The sequence below is a fragment of the Odocoileus virginianus genome, chromosome 24 (assembly GCF_023699985.2).
Source record: "Odocoileus virginianus isolate 20LAN1187 ecotype Illinois chromosome 24, Ovbor_1.2, whole genome shotgun sequence".
Lineage (NCBI taxonomy): Eukaryota > Metazoa > Chordata > Mammalia > Artiodactyla > Cervidae > Odocoileus > Odocoileus virginianus.
Genome location: NC_069697.1, coordinates 1,090,707 through 1,110,556, shown reverse-complemented (window position 1 = coordinate 1,110,556; position 19,850 = coordinate 1,090,707). Strand labels below are relative to the sequence as shown.

Genomic DNA, 19,850 nt, shown 5'->3' with positions numbered 1-19,850 from the left:
CTGAAAATTCAGAAATACTTTGGAATGAGCCTCTCTCAAAGACTTCAGAATTCAGAAATTACAACAGCTGAAGAATGTTTGCACACTGAGATGTAATAGTAACTATTTTATATTGCTACTGAGATCAATAGGGAAAGCTAAATAAATAGCAACGCTGCAAAAGATACAAAGCAGAAAAGGTTAATAAAAAGGTACAGAATATTTACAGCAAAACTGTATAGTTTAATCCTATTTATATAATTTATATATAGGCTTCTCTGAGGGCTCAGTGGTAAAGAATCCGCTTGCCAATGCAGGAGACACGAGTTCAACCCCTGGATTGGGAAGATCCTCTGGAGAAGGAAACGGCAACCCACTCCAGTATTCTTCCCTGAGAAATCCCATGGACAGAGGAGCCTGGTGGGCTACAGTCCATGGGGTCACGAAAGAGTCGGACACAACAGCAACTAAACAAATGTGTACATATGTATGTATGAATATACACATACACACACACATAAATGTATCTCACAAAGAGAATATATGAGGGTCAAGAACCTAATCTCATAAATGGCTGGTGTTATGATACAACCAATTTGGCTTTTTAAGGAAACATTTCACTGCTTGGATATTTATGTATTAATTTTTAAATGGCCCAATATATAAAATAATTTTAACAGAACCAATAACCTTCATTGACATCCTAACAACCAACTTGGTTCCAGAAAAATAACAAAAATGTTTCTGTGGCTCATTCTTTGATCCCACTAAATATGATGTTTTAAATGTTGGTAAGTCAGACAGTAAAGAACATCAACGAATAAGACAATTTGTTTTTCCCAGTAGTTAAGAAAACTAGTTGAGAAACTAGTTAAGTCTCAAGAAGCTGGCCTGTTTTGCGCTGACTGATTCACTTGATAAAAATGAAAGAAGGAAATGTGCATAGCTGCCCCAGCCTTTATCTCACTAGCAAGTCTGCAGTTGCCTTTCATCTGTATGGTTAAGGCTCTTAATTCATTACAGGGAGTATTAGGAAGACATCATGGCCAAAGATGAAAGCCACATTCTTTAACTTAGGTTAATCAGAGAAAAAAGATATCATAGTCTGATTCTACCTCTACTGATGTTTTGAACTCAGAAGAAGACAAGAAGGATGACCTGGGAACAGAACAGCCAGGATCTCAGTAAAGCTGCTGAAATCAAGCTTTTCCTGGCCTACTCTCCTTCTTCTGGTCTCTACAACAATTTGTGACCATAGGAACATGACTCTGAAAACACCATTTTGCTTAGGATAACTGCTCCAGTGACAGGAAATGATACCTAATAAAGTAAAAAATGGGGGATAGCTGGGAATTTTCATTTCTTTGGACTTAATTGGAAATTCCATTTATTGGGATCCTAAGTTATGAACATAAAAAAGAAAAACCTTTAGTATCTCCCTAAGAATCTGATAACAAGAGATGGCTTATACAAATTTGTTAGTTATTTTTATACTGGTGACTGTTTATCTGGAATTTCTAATATCCTACCACCTGGACTCGGCATACAATCTCTGGTAACCTACATGACACAATGTAATTGGGCACAATTTATGATGGGAAAAAGATTAGGGGGTGCTTATTTTCTGCCTGGGGTACAAGAGGGGCCTGGGGATAAAATATTTGATGTACATTTCAGGCTATTCAGGAGCAAAGAATAAACTGGCCCCCAGTGTCACAGGAGAATACACAATAGAGAAGTGGCTGGTATTAGGGATGTAGCTTTTAAAGGACTCACTTTACACTGCTATCTCCTCCCCTAGAAACAGTCACATCCTTGGTTGACCATAAATGTGAAAAACCCTGGTGGGAAGAGAGAAAACAAAGTGTTGGGAGTCAGACTCCTCTGCTAGGGTCTTCTCTTTGACCAGGTCATTAAAGGCTGTAATTAATCACTTAAGCTCACATTCTGTCCCATTTTATCCTCTCCTTAGGTAATCTCATTCTCTCTCAGAGCTTTGATTACTGGTAACACATACAAACACACACTTACATATTATCCTATTATAGGCTATATTTCACTGTGCTAAATTTCTCATTCATAGCACTTGAACAGCTGAAAATTTACATTGATTTGTATAAGCAATGTTTGTCTTTCCTGCAAATAGCACAAACTCCATGAAGACAGAGGCCATATCTTTTTTGACTAAGTGCTCCTTTCCACCACTTAGTATGATGACTAGGACATGGTGGGTCCTCAGTAAAAAAAAAAAAACCTGCTGAATGAAAAAACAGAGGGGAACACCATTCCCACGGCTTCCTGTTTCCAGGTGGATGCACACACATCTAGTGAAGAACTATCTGACTGCCGAGAGCGGAAAAGAGGGAGGTGCACGTGTGGCGTGGCCCCTCCAGGCTCTCTTTACCTCTGGGATCTGCCCGCCAAGGGAGAAGGTGGCTTCGAGCCTGCCCTCACTAGGGAGAACTGTGATTGCCCAAAGGTGGTAACTGGATGAACTCAACAATGATTTGGGCTGAATTATTACGAGGCTACATATCCAAGCCTCACCAATAATGATATTTTTATCACCATCTGTCTGATTCTTACATTTACTTCTCTCTCGTTTACAAATACAGAGAAGGGAACATAGTTTCACTTACAACCTTCATTAAAACATCAAGAACACATATTTAAGGTACATATTCTCTTTTAAGCACCTAAGTGATTGTTCAGTCTATCCTTGAACTCATCCAGGACAGAAAACTCTATCCCTCGAGCTATTTTCTTCTAATTTCTATTTCTGGAGCTATCCCCTTCTAATTTATCTATTTATCTTTGGAGTCCAGTTTACTTAACAATGCTTTCAAAATTATTTGTACAACTGGTAAGTACCATGCCATTTATTCATGCAACTAAGATTTACTGCACAAATACTACATGCCAGGCATTCTGGTTAGGAATTCAGGATAAAATGTAAACAATATAGATACAATCCCTCTCTTTAAGGGCTTATATCTAGAGTAGAATATAACAGAGGTAGACAGACAAAATTATTTCATTCTGTTAAGGGCCATGAAGGAAGTAAACAAAGGAATGAGAAAGCAAAAAGGCACGGTAGTGGGAACCTACATTAAACAGGAGACTAAGCGCCAAAAAAGCCCCTCTGAAGAAGTGACATTAAACTGAGACATCAGGGATAAGAAAGAGAGAAGAAGAATCTAAGCAAAAGAAACACATACATACAGGACTTAAGAGTTTAAGGCATTTCAGGAACTGAGAGAAAACCGTGTGACTAGAATACAGAAGAGAATGGCATGAAGTAAGGCTTAAGAAATAAGCAGAGCTAAGACAGGGCAGGTCACTGAGCATAGTAAGAAGCCTGGCTTTTATTTAACGGTGCAGCATTAAACTCTTCTTCTTTAAGTTAAATCCCCACATCCTTCTAGTGTTTTTCATGATACCATTTTGATCCCTCTTATTATACTAGTCATCTTTTCCATGTAGTATAGTCATTCTATATATTTAAATGAAATGTTTAAGCCTAGTTCTCCAAAGTACAATCTTACGAGGATAGAGGGTGGAGAAGGCAATGGCACCCCACTCCAGTACTCTTGCATGGAAAATCCCATAGTCGGAGGAGCCTGGTAGGCTGTAGTCCATGAGGTCGCTGAGTCGGGCACAACTGAGAGACTTCACCTTCACTTTTCACTTTCATGCACTGGAGAAGGAAATGGCAACCGACTCCGGTGTTCTTGCCTAGAGAATCCCAGGGACGGGGGAGCCTGGTAGGCTGCCGTCTATGGGGTCGCACAGAGTTGGACACGACCAAAGCAACTTAGCAGCAACAACATGATAGAGGGACTACCATTTCACTGCAGGGAGTATGTGCCAACCACAGTCTCAGCTTACCTCTTTTTTTTTTTTAATTAGTTGGAGGCTAATTACCTTACAATATTGTAGTGGTTTTTGTCATACATTGACATGAATCAGCCATGGATTTACATGTATTCCCCATCCCGATCCCCCCTCCCACCTCCCTCTCCACCCAATTCCTCTGGGTCTTCCCAGTGCACCAGGCCCGAGCACTTGTCTCATGCATCCAGCCTGGGCTGGTGATCTGTTTCACCCTAGATAATATACATGTTTCAATGCTGTTCTCTCAAAACATCCCACCCTCGCCTTCTCCCACAGAGTCCAAAATTCTGTTCTGTACATCTCTGTCTTTTTTCTGTTTTGCATATAGGGTTATCGTTACCATCTTTCTAAATTCCATATATATGCGTTAGTATACTGTATTGGTCTTTATCTTTCTGGCTTACTTCACTCTGTATAATGGGCTCCAGTTTCATCCATCTCATTAGAACTGATTCAAATGAATTATTTTTAATGGCTGAGTAATATTCCATGGTGTATATGTACCATAGCTTCCTTATAAAAAATATCGAACACTTCACAAATCTGCATGTCATCCTTGGGCAGGGGCCATGCTAATCTTCTCTGTATCATTCCAATTTTAGTATACATGCTGTTGAAACGAGCACTTACCTAACTCTTAACAGTTACATCCCAACAGTGAGCAAAAGGAGCTTGCTATGATGCTAAAACCCCCAAAGAGCCAAGCCTTCTGCCCCAGTTATGACGATGCTCCTTCTGAAATCCACTTAACCTCACAGGTGGTAGCCTATTCACAGTTTCTCAGTTCAAGATCCAAGACCCACATTCTACCAAACAGATTTGACTTTCTCATGGTTACGGTTACTCATCAGCACGCCCAGTGCCAGCCAGAGGTGGTCAACATGCAAGGGAGGAGAACTCCAGACGAAAACAGGCAATATGTCTCAACTTCTGGATCCCTCCTAGCTTTGTATAATCTACATCTAGGCATGATGTTTCTCTATCAAAGCAAGGGAATTAATATTCATAAAGTTAACAATCATCCTCACAGTTTCCCAAACAAAAATCTCTTCCTAAAAATCTCAACTTCTCCTTTTTTCACCTCCACATATCCAATCAATCGCAAACTCTAACATTAAATATTCTTCCAATACTTCTTTCCTATTGCTCTCCTAGTTCATGCCACCATTAACTCCTCTAGATGACTGGAACAATCTGCTAACATGTCTGACAAGACCCTTCACTCTATGGCCTTTACTCAGCTCTCTGACCTCATCTTTAAATCTGGTGTCCTCCCTTCTCCCACTATGCAGACCTGTGATATTGAACTACCCTGTTCCATGATAACAGCATGTTGCATGTTCTTCCCTCTATCTAAAACATCTCTGCTCTAAGTATCTCCCTCCTTTTCGTGCTAATGTTCACTCATTTGTCAGGTTTCAACCTAAACATTACCTCCTCCAAAAAGTCTTCCCTGATACCTACCCAACTCCCCACTGAAGTACCATTCCTCCCTTCCTTGTACTTCCTCCATCTTAGTTCTTGAGTTTTACTGATATTTACTGATCAGCCATCTTCACTAGACCATACACTTGCAGATATCCAGGAACATGCCTATTTTGTTCACTTCTAAATATCAAACAACCAGCACAGTGCTCAGAACACAGTAGATATCAAAAATGTATTTGTGGAGAGTGAAATCGAGGAAAAACTATGTGAACAAACACCTGCATAAATAAATTTAAGACACAAGATTTATGGAAAGTGAGAATGCCCTAACTTCCACACTTAGAATAATTTTATAAAGGCCTTAAATTTGCCTGCCTTAAATCTGTAACATTACAAACGAAACTCTACATTTAAGAGAAACTACGTAAAAGGTAAAATTGGTAAATATATAACCCATTAACTACTGATGTATCATCATACATTTAAATGTGTATTAAAAATACTGGACCATTTTTTTCTTTAAAGGAGTAATAAGGTGATACACTGCAGACCCAAATCACTAAATTGGCAAAATGTTATTCATTCATCCAAAACAATCAGTATTCCAGAAAGAACAAAGCTGCTTGTCCCCTAATATGCACATGGGTCACTGATACCCAACAAGTGAAAACAGTTTGCCTTGGGACCAACACAACAATCCAGTTTCAGTAAGTAGAAAATAATTTGATACTTACTCACATAATGCCACATATTTTTCAAGACAGTCAATCAGTAGTTTGCTGTCTCCTTGATGAAAGTGCAGAGCAGGGAGAACGACGTCATCCTTTAGACAGAATACCAAATATGACCAGCCCATACCCTCTTTGTTTTGCTTGATTGATTTCAGGTCTGTCAAACTGAACAGGAATGACCATTTGCTTTTCCCATTTCTATGACTTGGAGCATCTTAAAAACAAGAAAGTGGGGCAAAATATTTTTGTTCACCTTTTTAAAAGGTACTGACAGCACTCTTCACGACTGCCTAACAGAAATTTGCTGAACCTAGGGAATGACTGCAGCATTCATATTACCATGGCTTCCGCCTGTATTAGAAATGGCAATAAACATTTTCTTTAAAAAACAGTCTTTAAAATAATTATCTTACTGCATACAAACTGAAAAAAATGCTATCCTTATTTAAAATATCAGCTTTGCCCCAAAATGACAGTGGCTTTAGAAGCAGGTTGGCTGGATTCAAACAGCAACACCACCATCTTACTAACTGAATGATTTGGAGCAAATCTATCTGAGCCTTAGTTTCTTCATCTGTATAATGGAGATAATTATACTTACCTCCCACTGTTATTCTAAGAATTAAAAAAATAATACTTGTCAACTAACTACTATGGTGTCAAGTATATAGCAAATAATAAATATTCATCCTCTCCACTTCCCTCAAAAACAAATCAAATGATGCACTTCAACAGTCATTTAAAACAAAAATCACCCTTTATTCCTCACATCCAATTATTTTTAGCAGACTACACTGAGTGAAGGTAAAAGTATGCCAACATAAAAAGTAACACTGGAGTGAATACACAGACTAACATTTGTAAAACCCCACAAAATAGAGGGAAATTGAGGATGAAAGGTAATCAAGTTGTGAATGCTTCAAAAAGAATGAACACATTCAGTATCACTGCTAAAATTAACCTTTTATTAAATTAAGACCTCAGTTCAAATCAAACTATAGCTATGTAAAATAAAGCATTTCCTAGTATTTGGGCTCTTTAGAGAGGCTTAAAATCCTAGGTTTGTGAATAATATCATAATCAATAATAAGCAATTTAAAGATCATCTATTTAAATACAAATGTAAAGAATAAAGGAAAAAATGCTATCCAACACTTGTAATTAATTTCTTATCTAAAAATGTCATTTTAACATTTTAACTCAGACCTTAAGCAGGAAAGCTTCCGAAATCTTAAAAAACCCTTTCTTGACTATTATTTCATAAGAAGTGTCATACTATCCTGTTATTGAAAATCGTCACTAATTCTGTCCCAACACTACCAATTTCACAAAGATAAACCACAAAGATAATATTTGCTTACATAAATTAATCAAAGGGTAGATCAGTCAGTACTGACCTGAATGTATGTCACCTTCCTATATAGTCAGGAACATTACAGCTCCATCACCTCCAACAAACTCTCCTAAACTGACACAGAGTAATCTACACCTTACAGAAACCTCTACTTGCAAGGAATGCAGACACCATCACACTTTCATGGACATGTGATCAAGTGATACCTTTAACAAGTATCACTTGAAAGAAAGTCCAGAAAGGCTAAAGTAAATTATCTACGCAGTGACCTGCTGACTTCCTGTTCAGATGGTGAACTCATATCCAAGGCTGATAACAGACTCAGTAGTATGTGCCCATTTTACTACACATCATGTTTCACTGGAATTTATATTACAGGGCTCATAACAGCATTACAAACGAACAGCAAGGTGAGAACAATTCTAGAATTCCAACATGAGTCACCTACATATGAATGTATCTGGACTACCCAGAAAGGATTCATACTACTAGATTATCTACAAAGACAAAAATATTTTCACAGCAAAACAACAGTGAGAAATTAGATGCCATTTTTAAGTTAAGCTCTTAAATTACACAAAAAGTATTTAATTCAAAGTAATGCAAGAAAATCATATGAAGATTAAATAACATATGAAGACTATATGAATTATCAGAAGTTTGTGCATATTCCCAAACTAAAAATTTTATGCAGATTTTCTCTTGCTAATAGAAGAAAAACACATTACATGCTAAATACAACAGAAAATGCCTCACACATTTCCTCATTTAAAGCTCTGATAAATGATGAGAGAAACATTACAAGTCAAATCTAGAAGTCCCTTTACTAGAGTGTAAGTTTCCTGAAAACAAGAACTTAATTCTGTTCACAGCTATATGCCCAGTGCTTAGAAAAGTGACTAGCACATAATAGGTATTCAAAGATGTGTTATATAGAATAACAACCTAGTACCAAGTCAGCAGAAAAGTAACATGCAATCTGGTCTACCAACGCAAGCTAGCCAGAACTAGAAATTGTCACAGAAGAAAACTAACAGAACCCAAGAGTTAACCCAAAATTTCCTTTTTTCTCCTTAGAGAAAGGTAAATAAAACTAATTAGTTCTGATGAACTTACCATGTTGCCAAATACATATAAAAAATACCTTCAACACACTGACATGGGAAAACTGGCTATAACAGAAGAAAAGTGAATAAAATAGTAGGTCTCTGCATGTCTTAAACAGAATTAACATGAAGGTCATGACATTTTACTTCAATAGGTTTCCAGAACATCATGGCAGTCTGTTATTCTGGAAAGATGTATTTTCAAAACATTTGATCTAGAATATAAAAACAAAGACTTAGGAGTATATTTCCTAAGAAATATAAACTTAAAAAAAGTTTTCAATAGTTGACTTTTTTAAGGTTTGCCTCTGTAAATCACACAAAAAAAGTAAAAAATGTGAAGGTTATAATAATAAAATTAAAAATTTTATTTGAAAAACTGCTTTTCAAAAATGAACAAAAATTTAATGGCTTAATTTTTAACTCTGAAACATTAAGATTAGAAAATGTCTTAAGAAGCAGTTTTTATGAAACATGACTGGATGAGGTTAAAATGAGATGGAATGGGATGAAATGGAAGACATGTACTTCATTAACTCCTTGTTCTGTTAAATATGTACATGTGTTTGCACACTGGGCCATACTGTGCAATATATTTCTTACTGCTATCATAAAATTTTTTAAGTAGTGGAGAAAACAGAGAAAAAGTAAATGTGTCCTTAACTTTTAATAATTACTAAATAAAGGCTCTTTACAAGCCATCATACAGTGCCAAGATATACAAGCAATATTTATGCCTGCTTCTTGCTAAGCTACGCAGTACGCTGTTACACAGACACACTCAACTCTGCACACTAAAATCACCAGAAGAAGAATACAGGCGCTTGGGCCCCATCTCCAGAGGATGATTTAATTTGCTGGATGAAACCCAAACACTGGTACTTTCTTGATTTCTGGGTTTTTTGCCATGCATCCAGGATGTAGGACCTTAGTTCCCCAACCAGCGATCAAACCTGTGCCCTGCAGTGGGAGTATGGAGTCTTCCAACCACTGAACCACCAGGGAAGTCCCAACTGGTACTTTTTTTTTTTTTTTTTACTTTTTTTAAAAGCTTAACTTCCCCATGTGATTTCAATGCACAGCCAAAGTTAAAAACCATTAACCTAAAAAGATGTTTACTATCAGATATTTTTCTCAAACATGTATTTCAAAATTTCCTTTATGAAATTCTGAAAATTCACTCATTTTGCCCATTTCCGTAACTTTTTCATTTTCAAGGATTTAGCAATAATATTAGCCAATGAAAAATAGCAATTCACATCAACCAATCCTGAAGGTCTGATCTAGAGAACTTAAAAATCCCTCAAATGCTAAATATACTAAAATTCTGTGGTTTTCTTTTCATAACTAGGCTCTTTCTTGAGGTTTCAACCCACCTATTTGGACTACTGTATTTCTATAAGAGAAAGTTAGCCCTAGCTCATAGGCTTCCCAGGTGGCGCTAGTGATAAAGAACCCGCCTGCCAATGTAGGAGATGTAAGAGAAGTGGGTTCGATCCCTGGGTTGGGAGGGATTCTTCTTTCACTGGAATTTATATTACAGGGCTCGTAACAGCATTACAAACGAACATCAAAGTGAGAACAATTCTAGAGTTCAATTCTAGAGAACAATTCTAGTTCTCACTGGAAAGAGGGATTTCTTCTCCCCTGGAGGAGAAAATGGCAACCCACTCTAGTATTCTTGTCTGAAGAATCCCATGGACAGAGGAGCCTGGCAGGCTACAGTCCATGGGGTCACAAGAGTAGGACACACCTTAGTGACTAAACCACCATGCATATATGCTTTCTTTTTTTTGGCATTCCTATTCTACAGGGAAGGTTCTTATCAGAACAATGTAAAAATGTTATGAAAAGAAAACCACAGGACTTTAGTATATTTAGCATGTGAGGGATTTTTAACTTCTCTAGATTAGACCTTCGGGTTGGTTTATGTGAATTGTTATTTTTTTGTCTGCCTAATATATGCATGAGCTGATTGTTTAAAAAAAGCCTGTGATTTACTATTTAATTGCTACTGTTGCCAAGAAATGATACAGTACAAAGTGTAACTACTGTATATGAGAACGATTCCCCAGGCCATATATGAAAATCAATTTTACTTATATTATCATAGCAATACATATATTAAACATAGAAATATATATTCTTGTAAACATAGCAATACATATTGAACACAGCAATACATATTCTTGTAAACTTTGACTAGCCTCTTTGACTTCGGTAAAATGCCGACAAATCCTAAATTCAGACCAAAATCATTAAAAGATCAAATATCCTATTACTTACAAAATACAAAGAAATCGAAACAAAAAAAATTTAACTCTTTAGAGTGTTTAATATTTTTTAAAGAGATCACAAGTAAGTTGGCCACATCACAGACAGGCTAGCTAGCTTGTATCTGGGATAGTATATGTATGTGTTCTACCAGACTGCTGGCTTGGTTCTTGTTATCTATATGTAGACAGTCACCACACAGCAAACATAAATTTATATACAAAGGAGAACAGCCACTGAACATATATATAACGGGGAGACTGCAATGAGCTGTGATGATCCCAGTAAACACTGAAATTAGAATGATATGGTTTAGTGGTATACTCCATCTCCCCCTGGTGCTTCAGGATGAAATAACATGAGTTTTTTTAATTCTACCGAATTATGAAAAATGTACATGAGAGACAACCAAAGCAATTTTTAAAGTGTTTCTATTTTATGCCATTAATAACTTCAAACAGAACAAGTACTTTATGAAGTCACAACCGAGGAAACAAAAAGATGATAAAGGAATAAAAACATAAGAGTTATACATATTAATCAAAGCATCAAATCATCCTTCCTCTAAGGAGCATGAAACCACTTTCTTTGCACTTTTGTTTATACTGTAGCAAACCAGTTTAAGATTTCAAAAGATTGAAGTCATACCTCCATTAGTATGTGGTTTCTTTTTAAATGAAACTGTATTAACCATGTCCCACTCTGCTTCGTAACTGTTCAGATGTTCCACTACTCGATGAGCTCTTTCTTTTGGGGCCTGAGTCCATTCTACAACTGAGCTGGAGTCCTAAAATAATTATAACATATAAAATATTTAGGGACTAAGACTACAATTTCACTTCAATCAATAATGTCTTCTCAGTTCTATATAAATTAAGTTTGTAGGTTGTGGCAGACATCACTGGTGGGAAAACTGAACACTATTTCCTATCCTTTCTCCCTTGTTCAAGAAAACAAAAACAGAAAAGCCTGTCCAGACTCTTCTGCAGATAGAGTTATCAGTGAAATATAAGCTAAGTGAACAGTAGGCCTTGGGACTGCTTTGATTTTCCTAATAAAAGCCTTATCCCTTTGCCCCTACTTCCTGCTTTCGATGCAGCCATGTTGCTAAAAATATAACAGCCACCTTACAACCATAGAGAAAAAGCAAGAAAAACACTGCAAAGAGCTCCAAACCGCCAGACTTCTGGTTATTTGAGGAAAACAGCCAACAGTAACCACTTATTGAGGTCATCATCACTGGTAATTTTGATTAAGAGAAATACACTCTTAATCAAAATTACCTAAAAGCTACAAATAACATATCTACATGTTTAGTCCTAAAGAATTTTGTTTTAAGAGACTAAAACAAAAAAACAACCAAAAAACTAAAAAAAAAAAAGTCTAAAATGCAACATTAATAATTTGACTAAATCAAAAAATTTAACTTCTAGTCAACAAAAGATACTACACATAAGTTAACGATAAGCAAAATGTGTGAAATCTTTCTAAAATACATAGAAGACGACAGAAAAACATCCAGAATACAAAAATAACCCCTACCAACTTACTTAGAAATTAACAAATATCAAAAGAGAAAAGGAAATGGCATGAACAAGCCATTGTTCAAAGAAGAAACATGAAGTGACAAAGAAAGAAGTCCAACTTCAGAAACAAAGAAAAGCAAGATGAATTTCAATTTTTATGCCCCCTTCAATTAAAAAATAAAATATAGAAGACAGTGTGAGGAAATGCTATCTCACACTGTTGGTAACAGTGATAATTAGTACTGACTGAAATGAAAATTGAGTCATATTTATTAAAATTTAAAATATGCATATTTCACAATAACTTTATCTACATTAGAGAAATAAACATGTATACAAAGAGGCAGTTATAAGAATTTTCATTATAACATTGCTTGTAAAAGTGAAAAGCTGAAAATAACTTATTATCCATCAATGAAAGAATAAGTAAATAAACTAGGGGTAGCCAATAAAATGCTAGGCAGAAGTAAGCAAATAAACTAGGGGTAGCCAATAAAATGCTAGGCAGAAGTTTTAAAGATTGATATCTATTCATGTATATTTATGTTCAATATGTAAAAGTAAATAAAAGGAAATCATGAAACAATGTATGCAGTATAACAACTACATGGAACATACATAATTAGAATCACACTAGAGAAAACCAGGGATGATGGATGGATGAATGGATATAGACAGGTATACAGATAAGGAAGGAAATGTGTACTGATAAAAGTCTGGAAAGATACACAGTAAACAGGGACAGATGAGGGATGGGGTTCTAGTCAAGGAGGGCTTCAACTTTCTATTATTCGAATTTTTACAATGTGGATTACTAGTGTAATTCTTTTCAAAAATGGAAAAAAGATTTTATAGGAACAGGAATATATTATTAAGAAACAAAAGAAATTAGTAAGGAATAGAAATGGGCTGAAGAATAGGGGGAAAAAAACTGAATGAATGAAATAATAAAGTGGAGTGCTTTTTCCTCAGAGTCCTTCCACAAATGTCACTTCTCAGGGAGTCCTCCTTGTTTGCCCACTTTAAAAAATACAACCTTTACCACCATCACTACCAATAAAGAGGAAAGCTAAGTAGCATTTACAGAACCCAACCCCACCCGGAGGCTTGGACCTGGTGAATCAGGTACGTTTGGAAACTAGAATAAAAGTCAAGCTGAAAAAAGGACTACTAACAAAAGTCCAGAAGGCTGGAGGTTTATTCACTGGAAAAGGTAAAACAGATTCTCTCTGGATTACAAGAAACCTGGGACACTGAGCAAAGAGATAATACACTAAAAACAGGAGAATGAATCGAAAGCTCATCAAACGAGTGGCAAGACCCCCAGCTCTCTTCCTCCACTCAGTTCCCGGACAGCAGAGTCCAGTTTTCTCTCTTCAGGCAGAAATCTGTAGACTCTTCTCTGACAAATGACCAGCCCAAGAAAAAAGACCCAGGTTTCAACATCAGGGATTCCCCAAGCAAACAGCCTAGCCAGGTCGCCCTGAGTCCCAACTATGAACAAACCTATCCATACACTGACAGAGTATGATCAGTTTTTTGTGTGTGCTGTTTATTAGCACCAAGTACAAAGATCACCAAACAAAGGCAATTGTCTACATAAATGATAAAAGTCTAAATGAAACAGAGGAAAAGATAGTGAATTAGAGAAAGTGGACTATATACAGAAATGAAAACATCTAAAAAATTATCCTTAAATTCCTCAGAAACAAGGGAATCATAGATGAATAACATCCAAGAATAGGATGCAAGTTTTCTTTTAAAGGGGGGAAAGGGGACACATAACAAGATGCATTCAAAATTTAAAAAACAGCAAAGATCAAAATGGTTCCAGAAGAATTGAAACATAAGACTAAAGAAATTTCCTAGAAAATAACATACACATATACAAAGAATCAGAAAATAGTAAAGTATTAAAATACTACAGGACCAACATAAAACATGTACAGGGTTCCAGAAAGAATGAAAGTAGAAAATGGACAGGAAGAAGAAATCACCACTAAAACAATTCAAGAACATTTTCTAAAAATGAAAAGATACAAGTTTTCATATTAAAAAGGACTATCAAGTACCCACACAGAGGATAAAAAGGACCACAAGGGCACATTTCCAGGACAACTAGAACACTAGAAACAAAAAGGTAATTCTAAAACCTTCTAAAGAGGAAAAAAATATAGTAAGGATCAGGATTCGAATACATTAGACTTAACATCAATAAAGAAAATAAGTGAAATGTAAAGACAGTAACTTCCAAAAATATGAGGGTAATTTATTTTCATACTATAATTCTATGCCAGCCAGTCATCAATTCAGAACTGACAGCTCAACCCAAATGTTCATAGGATAAAAACGTCTGAAAACAGAGACGCCTTTGGTCTCACACACGCGTTTTCTCGGGACGCACTGGAGGTGCACCAGACCTAGAGAGTACGCCAGGAGAGAAGACAGCACAGGCGACAGGAGAAGGGGTAAAACATGGGAAGGAGGCCAGAGGAAGCCAGACCATTGCTACACAGCAAACCAAAAGGGCAGCCAGTTCAGGAGGACCGTGGAAGACAAGTCTGCAAGAAACGTCTACAAGAAGATGAAATTAGATCGTCTGTGTGACTAATACTTTGAGAAGAAATGTGGACAACTGAGCCATAGTTTCAGGGTGAATTAGAGATAAGAGAGCTAAATCCCTACCTTCCAGTGAGAACTAAACATGTTAGACACAGTAAACATAAATGAATCCAACTATCCTGTTTCTAGGTTTTCAAGGAAAATATGTCCACAAAGAAATTTGAACCTGATCATGCAGAGGAGCATTATTTAGATTAGCCTAAAGATGAAAACAACCCAAATGCTCATCAACTGATGAATGAATAAACAAAATATGGCACATATCCAGAAATGCAGTATTATTCAGCAAAAAGGACAAAAAGGAAAGAACAGACAGGTGCTAGAACATGGATGAACCTTGAAAATATTATGCTACGTGAAAGCAGCCAGTCACATAAAACTACATATTATATGATTCCATTCAGATAAAATGTCCATAATAAGCAAATCCTCAGAGACAGATAGTAAATTAATGAGTGAAGAGTATTAGAGTTAAGTGGGAAAGAGAGGTGACTGCTTTTTTGGAATAGAAATGTTTTAAAGTTGGTTATTGGTGATAGTTATACAATTCTGTAAATATACTAAAGAAACTGAATTATGGCCTTTAAAAGAGTGAACTTCTTCGACAAAGGAGGCAAGGATATACAATGGAAAAAAGATAACCTCTTTAACAAGTGGTGCTGGGAAAACTGGTCAACCACCTGTAAAAGAATGAAACTAAACACTTTCTAACACCATACACAAAAATAAACTCAAAATGGATTAAAGATCTAAATGTAAGACCAGAAACTATAAAACTCCTAGAAGAGAACATAGGCAAAACACTCTCCGACATAAATCACAGCAGGATCCTCTATGACCCACATCCCAGAATTTTAGAAATAAAAGCAAAAATAAACAAATGGGACCTAATGAAACTTAAAAGCTTTTGCACAACAAAGGAAACTATAAGCAAGGTGAAAAGACAGCCCTCAGATTGGGAGAAAAGAATAGCAAACGAAGCAACAGACAAAGGATTAATCTCAAAAACATACAAGCAACTCCTCCAGCTCAACTCCAGAAAAATAAATGATCCAATCAAAAAATGGGCCAAAGAACTCAACAGACATTTCTCCAAGGAAGACATACAGATGGCTAACAAACACATGAAAAGATGCTCAACATCACTCATTATCAGAGAAATGCAAATCAAAACCACAATGAGGTACCATTATACGCCAGTCAGGATGGCTGCTATCCAAAAGTCTACAAGCAATAAATGCTGGAGAGGGTGTGGAGAAAAGGGAACCCTCTTACACTGTTGGTGGGAATGCAAATTAGTACAGCCACTATGGAGAACAGTGTGGAGATTTCTTAAAAAGCTGGAAATAGAACTGCCATATGACCCAGCAATCCCACTCCTGGGCATACACACCAAGGAAACCAGATCTGAAAGAGACACGTGCACCCCAATGTTCATCGCAGCACTGTTTATAATAGCCAGGACATGGAAGCAACCCAGATGCCCATCAGCAGACGAATGGATGAGGAAGCTGTGGTACATATACACCATGGACTATTACTCAGCCATTAAAAAGAATTCATTTGAATCAGTTCTAATGAGATGGATGAAACTGGAGCCGATTATACAGAGCAAAGTAAGCCAGAAAGATAAAGACCATTACAGTATACTAACACATATATATGGAGTTTAGAAAGATGGTAACGATAACCCTATATGCAAAACAGAAAAAGAGACTCAGATGTATAGAACAGACTTGTGGACTCTGGGAGAAGGCGAGGGTGGGATGTTTCAAGAGAACAGCATTGAAACATGTATATTATCTAGGGTGAAACAGATCACCAGCCCAGGTTGGGTGCATGAGACAAGTGCTCGGGCCTGGTGCACTGGGAAGACCCAGAGGGATCGGGTGGAGAGGGAGGTGGGAGGGGGGACCGGGATGGGGAATACATGTAAATCCATGGCTAATTCATTTCAATGTATGACAAAAACCACTGCAATGATGTAAAGTAATTAGCCTCCAACTAATAAAAATAAATGGAAAAAAAAAAAAAAGAGTGAACTTTATGGTATATGAATTATATCTTAATAAAGCTTTTATTTAAAAACGTCATTCCTTTAGTAATATATTTCTTCCTTAAATACCTTTCCAGCATAGAGAATACTACAAGAATCTAATGCATCATCCAGTGGTCTCCAGTCCACTATTACTTCAGCATCCTAGAAAAAAAAATTATTAACCATATTTACTCTTCAGCAATATCTTATTTTTCAGTCACCTATAGTTAATTCCCTGAACCAAAAGTGAAATTTTTTAGGGGGGGCTGCACCACAAGGCATGCAGGACCTTAGTTCCCCGACCAGGGCTTGAACCCATTTCCTCTGCATTGGAAGCTCAGATTCTTAACTACCAGACTACCAGGGAAGCCCCCAAAATGAATTTTTAACCTCTTAAATTTATTAGCACCCTAATATGCATATCATATGTAAACAACCACTATTTCACAACAAACAATATGCAGATTTCTAAATTCCAATTTTCATTATAAAAAATTATATTACTGCAACTTTTCCATAGTAAATTTAAAAATATTCCATGCACTTTACTGGCTTATCTGAAGCATTTTATTTCTAACATCACTTTCATGTTAAATTTACAACCACTGTTCAATTATATAATTTTCTCTTACAAGTGAAATTCAAACTTGCTGATAATGTCCCAATTACTATTAATTTAAACAATTATTTTTAAAAATTTATTTAAACAAACAATTGTTAAATAAAGTCATTTACTAGAAACATACCTTTTCTAAAACACGTAATATTCCTGAAATCAAGCTGTCCTGGTCATTGGTCTTTCCCAAAGATGAGTGAATATAGACCCCTTCCTGTTCATATATAATCTGAAACAGCAAAAATAAGATTAATCAAACCATTTTTATGCAGTACTATCTCAACATTTGTCTTAAAATATTTAAGAGATATTTTTCTATAATGCCTGAACCAAGTTTTTTATTATTTCATATAAAAGTGTATTATCTTTTTTTTTTTTAATTCTACCAGTTTATTGCTACCAACCCATCTCCCTCCACCCTCGTGCACACATGCCCAGTCATGTAATCCCATGGACGTCAGCCCGCCAGACTCCTCTGTCTGTGGATTTTTCCAGGCAAGAATACTGGAGTGGGTTGCCATTTCCTTCTTCAAAAAGTGTATTATCTTAAAAATATTATTGAGACTTAAAAACACTTCAAACATAAATTAGAAAGGAATTTGCTTTGTTACACATGCAAGTCTGGTGATATGTAATCACAATCTTGATCTTCTCCTTAGACAAAGATGTCAAGCTAATTGTTGTGTGACACTATATGCAAATTTCACATATTTTTAACAAACATTAAGCAAAGTATTGGGTTCAACCTGAAAATATTAAAAATAAGAACATGAAATATAATGAGAAATTAATGATTTCTAACTATTCCTATAACACAGCATATGTTTTTACCATAAGTTTATTTTGGTGTGCTTTTGTAGCACAATGGCCTAGAAATTCATGGAATAATATGGGAATATTAAAAAGTAATAACGAGGCCTTCTTGGGATGATCAGAATTAGTTTAAGCTCATAAACACTTGCTGAGTGCCTCTATATGGAAGAGGATAAAAAAGGTAAGTTAAGACTATGACAGGCTTCCCTGGTGGCTCAGTCAGTCAAGAATCCGCCCACAATGCAGGAAACCTGGGTTCGATCCCTAGGTTGGGAAGATGCCCTGGAGGAGGGCATGGCAACGCACTCCAGTACTCTTGCCTGGAGAACCCCATGGACAGAGGAGCCTGGCCGGCTGCAGTCCACGGGGTGGCAGAGAGCTGGACACACCTGAGGGACTGAGCACACAAGACAGGCCCCAGTACCACGTCCCACAGGAGTACAGGGGAGACCAGTTACCTCCTAAGTAAACGAGATGCTTATGAAGTTAAATCTTGTTTGCTAAAAGCATTATCTGATATATTAAGATTCTATCTCTGACCCATTTCAAACCAGTAAGAACTACTTTTCATTATGAAAATAAGTAAAAGGAAAATAAAACGATCACTCCCAGACCTAAGTAATTTTGACATAAGTTTGGAATACAGTCTACTTTCTATTTATGTAGATCTTTTATCAATACAATCACACTATTCAAAATAGCACTTGTTGTTCAGCCACCCAGTTGTGTCGGACTCTTTGCAAACCCATGGACTGCAGCACGCCAGGACTCCCTGTCCCTCACCATCTAACGCAGTTTGCCCGAGTTCATTTCCATTGTATTGGTGATGCCATCCAGCCATCTCATCCTCTGACATCCTCTTCTCCTTCTGTCCTCAATCTTTCCCAGTCTCAGGGACTTTTCCAATAAGCCGGCTATTCGCATCAGATGACCAAAATCCCAGAATTCCAGCTTCAGCATTGGTCCTTTGAACAAGTTTTCAGAACTGATTTCCCTTAAGATTGACTGGTTTGATCTCCTTGCTATCCAAGGGACTTGCAGGAGTCATTTCCAGCACCACAGTCCAAAGGCATCAATTTTTTGGTGTTCTGCCTTTACAGTCCAGCTCTTACAACCATACATGACCACTGGGAAGCCCATAGCCATGACTATATGGACCTTTGTCAGCAAAGTAATATCTCTGTTTTTCAACACATTGTCTAGGTTTGTCAGTTTTCCTGCAGAGAAGCAATCATCTTCAGATTTCATGGCTGCAGTCACCGTCACAGTGATTCTGGAACCCAAGAGGAAAACTGTCACTACTTTCACCTTTTCCCCTTCTATTTGCCATGAAGTAATGTGGCCAGATGCCATGACCTTAGTTTTTTTTAATATTTAGTTTTAAGCCAGCTCTTCACTCTCCTCCTTCACCTTCACCAAGAGGCTCTTTAGTTGATCTTCACTTTCTGCCATTATAGTAGCATCATCCG

General features: G+C 36.8%; 1 protein-coding gene and 1 non-coding gene across 4 annotated transcripts in view; both read right to left on the bottom strand.

Annotated features, from left to right (window-relative positions):
* TBC1D15 (TBC1 domain family member 15) overlaps positions 1–19,850 on the bottom strand; it is a 73,411-nt gene that overhangs the window by 34,829 nt on the left and 18,732 nt on the right. For all 3 annotated transcript variants that reach the window (XM_070454200.1, XM_070454201.1, XM_070454199.1), the window contains 4 exons: positions 17,699–17,797; positions 17,040–17,114; positions 11,415–11,553; positions 6,036–6,246 (listed from right to left, as the gene is read on the bottom strand). In XM_070454200.1, coding sequence (XP_070310301.1) covers positions 6,036–6,246; positions 11,415–11,553; positions 17,040–17,114; positions 17,699–17,797 — 524 coding nt within the window. Of the gene's footprint in view, positions 1–6,035; positions 6,247–11,414; positions 11,554–17,039; positions 17,115–17,698; positions 17,798–19,850 lie in introns of those variants that run through there.
* Positions 4,393–4,499, bottom strand: LOC139030993 (U6 spliceosomal RNA). The gene has a single exon (XR_011483423.1). It is a non-coding gene; the product is annotated as a U6 spliceosomal RNA (small nuclear RNA).